The 10,061-nt window shown below is 33.6% G+C and overlaps 1 protein-coding gene across 1 annotated transcript in view; it reads left to right on the forward strand.

Moving 5' to 3' along the window:
- LOC134262262 (uncharacterized) overlaps nt 1–4,848 on the forward strand; it is a 37,978-nt gene extending 33,130 nt beyond the window's left edge. Inside the window, exon 2 of the mRNA XM_062744633.1 lies at nt 3,570–4,848. Coding sequence (XP_062600617.1) covers nt 3,828–4,724 — 897 coding nt within the window. The 5' untranslated portion in view covers nt 3,570–3,827 and the 3' untranslated portion in view covers nt 4,725–4,848. The remainder of the gene's footprint in view (nt 1–3,569) is intronic.
- The last annotated feature ends 5,213 nt before the right edge of the window (nt 4,849–10,061 follow it).

Genomic DNA, 10,061 nt, shown 5'->3' on the forward strand with positions numbered 1-10,061 from the left:
CCTCGGTGGATTTTTTTTCCCCAGCTGACAAATGGCAAAACTTTTTTTGATAAATCAGCTGATTCCATTTGTTAAATTAAAACAATAGCTTGTAGCTTAATTTGAGACATAAAATATGTCAACCTAGTTTACATCTACCTTAAATATAAAGAGTAATCATTATTGTAACAACAGTTTCCCCCTACAACTTTTTGAAGTTTGTTTTCTGCCGCTAGGCAGCCATTTTGGATGCCATGTTGGGTGTCCACTGTAAATATAACACCTGGTATTTTCAGTCTGGGGATGTTTCACCATTCATAAGCAAAAAAAAAAAAAATTCCGACCTACCGACCCTTGATTTTTTGGGAATGTTACAGGAAACAAACTTATTTTTTTTAAGCCTTGGACTTCAACGTGTAATCAAGAAATGTTTATATATTGCTTAGCTTAGTGAAAGCACGCCACAAACATTTTAAGTATCTCAGTAAGTTTCATGGATATTACAGATGTATCACTATCATATGTTTGACATTGAGTCGCATTGTTTAAATTTCCATTATGTTTAGTTATACATGTTTTAATTTACTTAAGTATGTCTTCAAAAGCTTGTGCTTTAATTTCAATACAAGTAATGAAAACCTCTTTAAAAATTGTATTGTTTTTCTGTATAATTTTGAAAATGATTATTATTTTATTATTTGGACTTGTACAACACCTGAGTACCTAGATGACTGTTGAACTAATTGGTGAACAAGAAAAGATGTCAGAGAGGGGAATCCAATGCAGATGTCATGATCAAGAATATATACGCTTATCAATGATATGATCAAGAATATATAAACTTGTAACGATTTAAAATATCTTTTCTGTAAATCACTCTTCATTACTTAATTGTTCACACTTTATAATCTACACTTATGCTATAAATCTTATCTGTATATTAATCGCCTCCTCTTATCTAACCCCCTGCTGATCGTAATGACCTGTGTATTGACTCCTGATCTTAAGGATCTTGTAATGTGCTCCTGATCGTCAGGAACGGATCTTGAGTATATATATAGCGCGACAGAATTTTAGAATAAGATAGGAAGATGGAAATATAGAAGACTTAATAGATAGAACTGTCAGAGATAGATAAAGTTACTCACTTACTTGGACTATTACGTAATATTTCTTGGATTTATATGTACATGTGATTGTTTTACTTGGATTTTATTTTTTGTGAATTATTTTTCCTGAATGTTTCTATTTGTGATGTGCTGTGTAATTAAACTGTAGACTAGAATTTCGGCATCTATTTTCAAGATATGAGGAACAAGGATAAATTAATTTATTCATGCAAACTGACATTATGAAATGTGTTGTAAGACTGCTCGGTGCGGCGCTACAAAATAACTAGGAAATATCTTGGAGATTTATAGATGAACATGCAAGCATTCATGATTTTGAATGTTATTCAACCAGAGAGTTTTTGCATAAATTTAATTTTCAGAACAGTAATTTGAACTGGATGTGTAATTTTCAGTACAGTTATGTAAAATGAATATGTTACTTATTATGATTGTCAATTTCTCAACAGGACACAATTGTAGTTTATTTACAAGATCACTCTTGCAGAACAAAACACACAGAACTTTTTTTTCTCTGTGTGCATCATACACTTGTAAACGTTTTACACCACCATGTTTACATATTTTACATTGATGACATGTAAATCGAGCACACACATGAAAATGCATATATCTGGATACATGCAAACATGCATCTACCATAACCTATTACATATTTTCCAAGGTGTGTGAAGTCGAGCACATACATGAAAATGTGTGAAGCTGGACACATACACAAATACACATGCATCTGCCACAACCTATTACATATTTTCCAAGGTGTGTGAAGTCGAGCACATACATGAAAATGTGTGAAGCTGGACACATACACAAATACACATGCATCTGCCACAACCTATTACATATTTTCCAAGGCGTGTGAAGTCGAGCACATGCATGAAAATGTGTGAAGCTGGACACATATGCAAACACACTAACATATACCACAGACATAAAAACATAATCTAAACTAAGTCAAGCACAGACAGGCTCACTGGGTGAAGCTGGACTCATACATAATCTCATGCATTTTGCAAACTGCATCCTCACATATATTCTAATAGATTTTTCACCATTTTTTGTGTTTGTGAATATGTAAAATGCATCATTTTGCATTACAAGTTGAAGGTGTTATTAGCCTGTATATAAGCGCAAATCAAATAGCCTTTTATGTAATTTTTTTCACATTATACAAAGCCAAAATACAGAATATTTTAGATCATTTTTGTTTGGAAAATGAAAATTATCACTATGCCAATTTTTCCCATTGTTATATCATTAATTAATATATCATTAATATCAATGTACATAAAAAAAATCTATGCCATCCAATCCAGAGAGTTGTAGGCAATCCTGGTGCAGATAATATTTTTTTCCCGTGTTTCGTAGTAGAGCGGGAACACATTGTATGAGAGGAACGTATATTAATGGTTTTGGTTGTATATGTGGGCGTGGCCAAAGGAAGGCCATTGAGAAATGAGTATTCAGTAAGGTGTTCAAATCATTCTAAGCCAGTGCTCTTCAATACACACACATTTTTTTTTTGCTTTATATATAAAATATATATCATATTTGTATAAATATACTGGTAATGGAAATAACAAAACTGTTGAAATGTATTTTAATTTGGATTTTTTCATACATGCAAATATTATAGAGTGTTCGTGCATTTTTAACTATTGCACTGAATGCACGTCCGGCATTCTCCCTTGAGACATTATTTACATAGCGACGGACACAGGTTTTCCATAGTTAACCATCTATGGTTTTTGCCTGGGCGGTTTTTAATGTCTGTGATAGGGGTATAATTTATTACAAGTAAAATATTTTACAAATGCATTCCAGTGCTTTATTGTTTCACATTCAATGTAATGTATGTTAAATATGTATCAAAAAAAACGCCAGCTGCTCCAACTAAGCTAACCTGGCTTACAGCATAGTTGTTGTATTATTTGAGGTGTAGTCTGTCAAAAAATGATGAGTCGAGTGTTTGATTCTGTAGATGACCATTTCTAATACTAATTTCAACTGGAAATGGATACAAGATAATTAAAATTATCTTTGACATTTGTCTTAAAATTCTGGGTACTGACTAGATTAGATTCTTTAAACTAACTGTGAAAATCCAAAGTATAAGTGTATTAAACAATAGTCAGAATTTAAATAAGACTTTTATAAAATATGTATATTTAATAAACTTTAATATGGCATTAAAGGTGAAAGGTTATATTTAATTATCTTTTCGTGTTAGAAAAGGTTACCTTTTCACCTTTACGTTTTGTAAAGTTAATACAAAGATGACCTTGCTTTTTGGAGCACCTTTAATGAAATTTACTTCTCAAGTAAAGTTTTGTAAAGGTGTTTTTTCAAGCAGTGATGAGTGTCTTGTACTCACTCATGGTATAACTATTGTCCAAATGCTTCCTGTTTAAATTTTCCATCAAGTTCTTTAAAGTAAATCTGACTTCATTTTTTTCTTAGGCTGATGGAAGAAAAATTAAAGTTCTTTTCCAAGGTGGAGGAGATACCACAGATGAAATAGCCACCCCAAACAGGCCTCCGTGTTATACCAGTGACCTCACAGTGGATCAAGCCGATGTCATACAGCTTCAGGTCGAAAATGACGCCAACCATCGTACAAACTGTGCAACTCAGACTGATGCCGTCGTTGTCCTAAGCAGTGATAGAGACATTAAAGCCGCAAATGCCAGGACAAGTGTTTCCCTGTCGAGGTCTAAGATGGACGTGTGGTCCACTCCCGCTGTGAAGGAACATTGCTTGGAAAAGTTAGACCTCATTCAGCAGACGCAGGTGGAGACCAACAATAAGCTCAGCAGACTCCTGGAACTTTTTGAAAATCCTCCACAAGAGGTTAGTGGGCTCAGTGACTACTTGAGGCAGATGACAACCCCATGCCCTACTTCGAGATGCCCTCCTAGTGTAATCCGAACAGACAGAAGTGCCAGTGAGACACAAAAGCCCAAAAGGAAGCCTCTTAGTGCCATTGAACTTTTTGAGAAAGAGAACTGTCAGCCATGTGAAGGACCCCCTACCCCAGATGACTTGTTCTCAGACAGACCGGTGGAAGAGGATGGTGATGTACAGAGGGATGAAGAGAACACAGAAAGTGAGGAGGACAAGGAAAATGAAGAAAATCGTGTGGAAGAGGTGCCTCTTTCTGTTGGAATTTCAAGGACAGATGTTGTTTCTGCATTTTCATCTGTAAACAACACCATACTGCCTAACTGCCCATCAAATGCAACCATCCATAATGTTAGTTCGCCAAAGGACATTGTGCCTGGAAATTGTAAATTTGTGGTGAACAAAGAACTTCAGCAGACAGCTAGAAACTCAGCTTGTTCAGCCGGTAACTTCCTTTGGACAATGACAAAGATCCTCTTCAACGAGGAGGAATTGAGTCGAAACATGAACTTTTCTGGGCGAAAAGGAAAAGAAAAGATGTCCCCTAGGATGAGACACAGCCTCGTTCAACTCTATGTAGAGAACTATGACAGATGGACTGATGAAGGCAATAAACTCGGTAAACAATGGGTTGCTGCAGAAGAGGAAGAAGTAAAGAAATCTTCAGCATCTTTGGACTACAATACTAGTGTTTGGTGTTCGACTCTTAAATGAAAAGTTGCCCTAAGATCAGAATTTGGCTGGAGGCATATATGATTTTGATTTTACTACAATACATGTGTATTTCAGTATTATTTGTAACACATGGGTTTTTTTTATATTAAATGTGATAAGAGATGAACATAGACTTTAAAATATTGATGTTCTTAAATGTAATAAGAGATGAACATAGACTTTAAAATATTGATGTTCTTTTATTAAATAATAAATTTTATTGTAGTATTTTTTTTTCTTTTCTCTTTCACAGTTACTACTGCATACAGGGTTATTTTCGCCCTTTCACACTTGGAAACAATTATGCCCCATTTTAAATTCATCCAGTTGCAATTCTGTTGATGAAATCATGCTGTGTATTTCTTAATTCCCCCACCTATGGATCAAGGGGGTCAAAATTTTAAAATAAAATGGGCCTGAAAATTCCCCTGTATACAGTATTTAGCAAATTATGCCAGGAAGTAAATGTTTTGGGTTTTTTTTCAAAATCAATATACATTTGTATTTCAGTCCGTCTGCTGAATCATAAGAAACCTAATTATATTTCTTTGGGAGGGGGCTCTGTATCTACAGATGCTTTTTTCCTATGGTATTTTCAATAGACAATTTTGTGATCAGAAGGAAGGAGTTATCTGGGAAAGAGTTATCCACCAGTTACCTTAAGCCTAAGATCATAAACTGAGAATAGATTTAAAACAAATTTTCACACAAATATAACTTTTAAAATAATTTTGATGATTTAAGAAAGTTTTCTTCTGTCATGTGTATAAATTTGAATAAAATATTAAAATTTGAAAATTTAAATTTTGATTTAGTTCTATTCTCAACTTATAGTCTTAGAGCAGAGCTCACTTCAGTTCAAGTATTTTCACAAAACAAATTTAAGGACACAGACGAAATGTCACTCTTATCATGGTATCCAAAACATATACAATTAACACGTGTTGAGATTTTTGAATTAAGATGATTTTATTCACAATGCACACTAAGAACCTTCCATACTTGTCAATGATATGACCTGGAACTGCCAATACAATAAACATAAAAATATTTCTGAAAAGATATCCATGTTAAAACAATAAAATCAATATTAATTGATATGCATTAATTATATAATACTCAAAGAGTATGCCAAACAACAAACAAAAGAATAAAAAAAAGTATTTTAAAAAATCCCTTCTATGTACAGCTTTTATATTTCAAATACAGTGAACCTATGTTACATTCATTGACAAAAATTGTGTTAAATGTCCAATACAGTATTTAGGTTTGTCTGCAGAGATACCAGTATTCCATGTACATTTAAAAGTGCATTAGATAGTAAAAAATATTTACATTTTTGAGAAATACTGTGTGTACAAATTTCCTCTTTGTTAACATCATTAATATTTGCTCAAATCTAATACCCAAGTATATTGAAAGAAAAAAAGCGGATGAAACAAAAATTGACTATAGACAAAAATAATACTAATCTTATTAACATATGTATATATTTATAACAAGACATTTACATCACACACAAACATATATATATCTTAATACACATTCTCTTAATTGTTGGTTCCAACTTCACTTTTTCAGTAATGGTTTACTAGTGGTAAACAATGGTATTTACAGATCGAAAGTTCAGTTAGCCACTTAAAAGTTTGTTGCCTCTCCACCATTTAGAATAACTTGTGGAATAACTCGATGTATGTGGTCGATGTACTTTCCACACTGCTCTGTAGTAAGGTTCTCCCAAAACGATCTGATACCATTCACAAGCTCATCTCTCGTCTTGGGCTTGATCTGTGTCTGGAGATGGTGTTTCATCGATGCCCAGACATTCTCAATGGGGTTCAGGTCTGGAGAGGAAGCGGGGGTCTTCATGACGCTGGTTAGGATACCATTCTGACTCATCCATTCTTTCGTTGACCTACTCGTGTGTTTGGAGTCATTGTCCTGAAGTAAAAATAAAAAACAAATAAATATAATGAGGTCATGAGATATAATTTGAGCCTATGCATAATTCCTGCTCTAAAGGAAAGATAAGACATTCAATTTCCAGATTTTGCTATAAGAGAAAGAATACTTGGGTAAGCACAAAGTAGAAATAGTAAAAACTCTTTCTTTAATGGTTCAAATGTTAGTTAAGTTACAGGAATTGCTTAAATTAAAGTTATGTAACAAACATTTTCTACTCAAGATGTATCAACTGCAAATAATAGCAGATTAATCTGATGTAGGTTTCACGTAAATAAGTTTTAAGCCCAGTGTGAAAAGCATACTTCTGTGTCTTTTTACATGAACCCAAACAGGAGATTACTGTAAAATCAAAGTTATTCACACGCGTGAAATATTAATTACTATTGCAACCTACTTTGAGTCGCAAATATTAATTCCCATGAACCATTTATTTTGCTTTGTTTTGTAGAAAATGTTTCCTTGTACTTGAAAATTAGTTATCTTGGATTGATTTAAACTGAAGAATTGCAAATAAAAGATGACACAAATAATAGTTGGTTTACAGTAAATCTTAAAAGCCTAATCTTTATATGTAATTTGTATCAGAAAGTAAAAATTTAAATTTATTTACCTGATAAAATCGAAATCCTTCAGGAAACTTCTCCCTCACAAATGGCAAGAGATTGGCTCCCAGAATTCTTTGGTACAGGGAAGAGTTCATAATGCCGGTGAATATGCATATCGGGGTCCTTCCTCTGTATGAAATTCCTGCCCAAACATGGACCTGAAAAAAATTCAATGCATTTGTAAACAATTCATCACTATTCAAAAAGTAGCTTGCACCATGTTGACTAATTTGAATGAAAGCAAGGGTTGTTTAGATCAGATGTGGTTCTATTTGCTCCATTAATTAATAAAAACTTTTTTTTCTCTTTTTACAATCCTAAAAGCAGATAGGCGTAATTAAAAACATAATCAAAACATATCGTGGTATAAAAATATATTATATTTCATTCAAGTATATATTTATGTTGCTAAGCTTTGAACTAAAAACACAACAACCACTGAACAACAGACATCTCAAGTCTGTCATCTGTATTTACTGTACATTATCATAGCAAGCAACAAAATACAAAGGGTACATGAAAGTTGATATGCTATTCACATTCCTAGAAAAAATAATTCTACTCTACATTGAGTACGAGATAGTAGATGCTCCTTTCAAGTTACGTAATCAACAACATGAACAAAAAGCAACATGTTGAGTGTTGAATATTGGCACAGATCCATGTTTTGCTACAATCTTTCTATAGAAATTGTTAATAGTGTATTTGAAACACCTTTAGTTACCTTATAAGCATGCTTTGGCCTTGATCGTTTGCGTGTTGACATCTGCATCCCTGTGGTACAATGGTGGAAGAAAAGCTTCCCATGGGCATTCATTTCCACAGAACTTTCATCGGCAAAGATGACATCATGAAAGTTCTCTCGTCTCCTGAACATCTGACAGGACCATTGCATTCGAGCCTGAAAATAAAATAAAACATTAAATAGGTTGCAGGCACTCTAAAAAAAGTGTGAAATTCTTAGTGCATCAATTTTATTAAATAAGTAGTATATCATTTTATTATATATAATAAAATAATTATGTAACAGTAAGAAACATTTATTTACCATTTATTTCCTATTAAATAAATGTTACATTTGGTTTTTATTGTCTGTACTACAATGTGCTTTTGTATGTGTACAAACTTCTTGATACTGTTATACTTATACAAGACTTAGTGTATGTTTAGGATGGAAATTATACAGCCTATTCAACTGCCCAATGTTGTCCGTTACTCACATGCCAAGAGGCAGGAAGTGAGAAAAAAGTGAAAATGAATGCTCAGTGATCACCTGCTTTATTCATTCAATCTGATAGTTTCTATTTTCTACAGCCTGTTCAACTGCTCAATGCTGTCCGTTACTCACAGGCCAAGGGGCAGGGTGTGAGAAACATAAGGGAAACAAGTTTATATGAAGGCCCAGTGATCATCTGCTTTATGCATTCTGATAGTTTCTATTTTTTATTGTTTTTAAAACAGGAAATAGTGACTTTGTAGGCAATATTGTAGTGGAACGAGTTATCTTATTTTGTACTTCTGCATCCTGTGTGAGAGTTATCGTTCGTTGTGTGAAAAAGGCGCAAAGAATGCACGCTTGTTTTTGTTCTGCCATGTGAATGTGAACATGATCGCTGAGAAAGTTGGTCAAGCACCTCGTTGTAAGTGTATTATCATATTGTTTGTTAAAGATAGGCATATCGATAGGTGATATTTTAGCAAGTTGACTCTTTTAAAGCTTGTATTCATGGACAGTTCGAATTTCCTCAACCTCTGTTTTGGTATTTTCTATAGTTTATAATTCTGTATCTCGTGACTTAAATTCATTACTGAGTATGTGTGTGTTAGTGTATGTGAGAATGTAAGAACTTATTAGTGTTTTGTTTATTGTAGTTCTTACGGCGAACTTATGCTGAAATAAAGACCGTAAACTAACTGCCGAGTGTTTTGTGGTAAATACGGGGGCAGCATAAGTATTAAGAATTTGGTGCTTTAAAAAATCAATTTATTTTGAAAATATTATTAATGATCATGATTATGTTCTCTCAAATTTCACCATGTTCACAGAGGAAAATGTTTTTCTAAATTTAAAATCCAGTTTTTTATTTGAATTTGGCCCTTTTTATTACAAACGAACAAAATCAAAACAAAAAAAAAATCGAAACAAACATAGTTAACGTTCGTACTTACCCGCTTGTTGGCATGGCTGATCTGCTGGCAGTATTTCCCGGTGTTGCTGCTCCACCCCATTTCTGGTCTTGCTTTGTTCACCGTAGACAATGACACACACACATGAAAAAGTTCTCTTAACCGGTTTCTAATTGCTCCAGCCGTTAGTTCTTTATTTTCGGACATCCACATATGAATGAATTGTTTGTGCACAAACAACAGTTTTCTCTTCGTTACAAACTTTGAATGTCTCCTCCTCACGATGGTCCCGTGTCTTAAAAACTTGTAGATAGCCTCTCTGGAAACACTAGTCCCATGGTGAATCTTCAAAAGCCTCTGAATTTCACCCACAGAACGTCCTTCTTGTCGATAACGACACACACCCGCTTTCACATCTACTCTCATCCGCGCCATTTTGGAAATTGAAGTCGGTCGAGCTCGGAATACTCAATTTAGTTTTTCGAGCTCGATTTTAGATAACAAAATTCACGGAAATATTAATATAGTCCTGTTCATAATATTTATCTTTTATAAGTCGAATATTTACTGCTATATCGGTGCTAAAAATTGTATTTAAATATTAATTTCGTTTTTTCATTATTGATTCCGATTTTTAACA

The sequence above is a fragment of the Saccostrea cucullata genome, unplaced genomic scaffold (genome assembly GCF_032062105.1).
Source record: "Saccostrea cucullata isolate Sc308-1 unplaced genomic scaffold, CSIRO_AGI_Scuc_v1 ctg528, whole genome shotgun sequence".
Classification (NCBI taxonomy): Eukaryota; Metazoa; Mollusca; class Bivalvia; order Ostreida; family Ostreidae; genus Saccostrea; species Saccostrea cuccullata.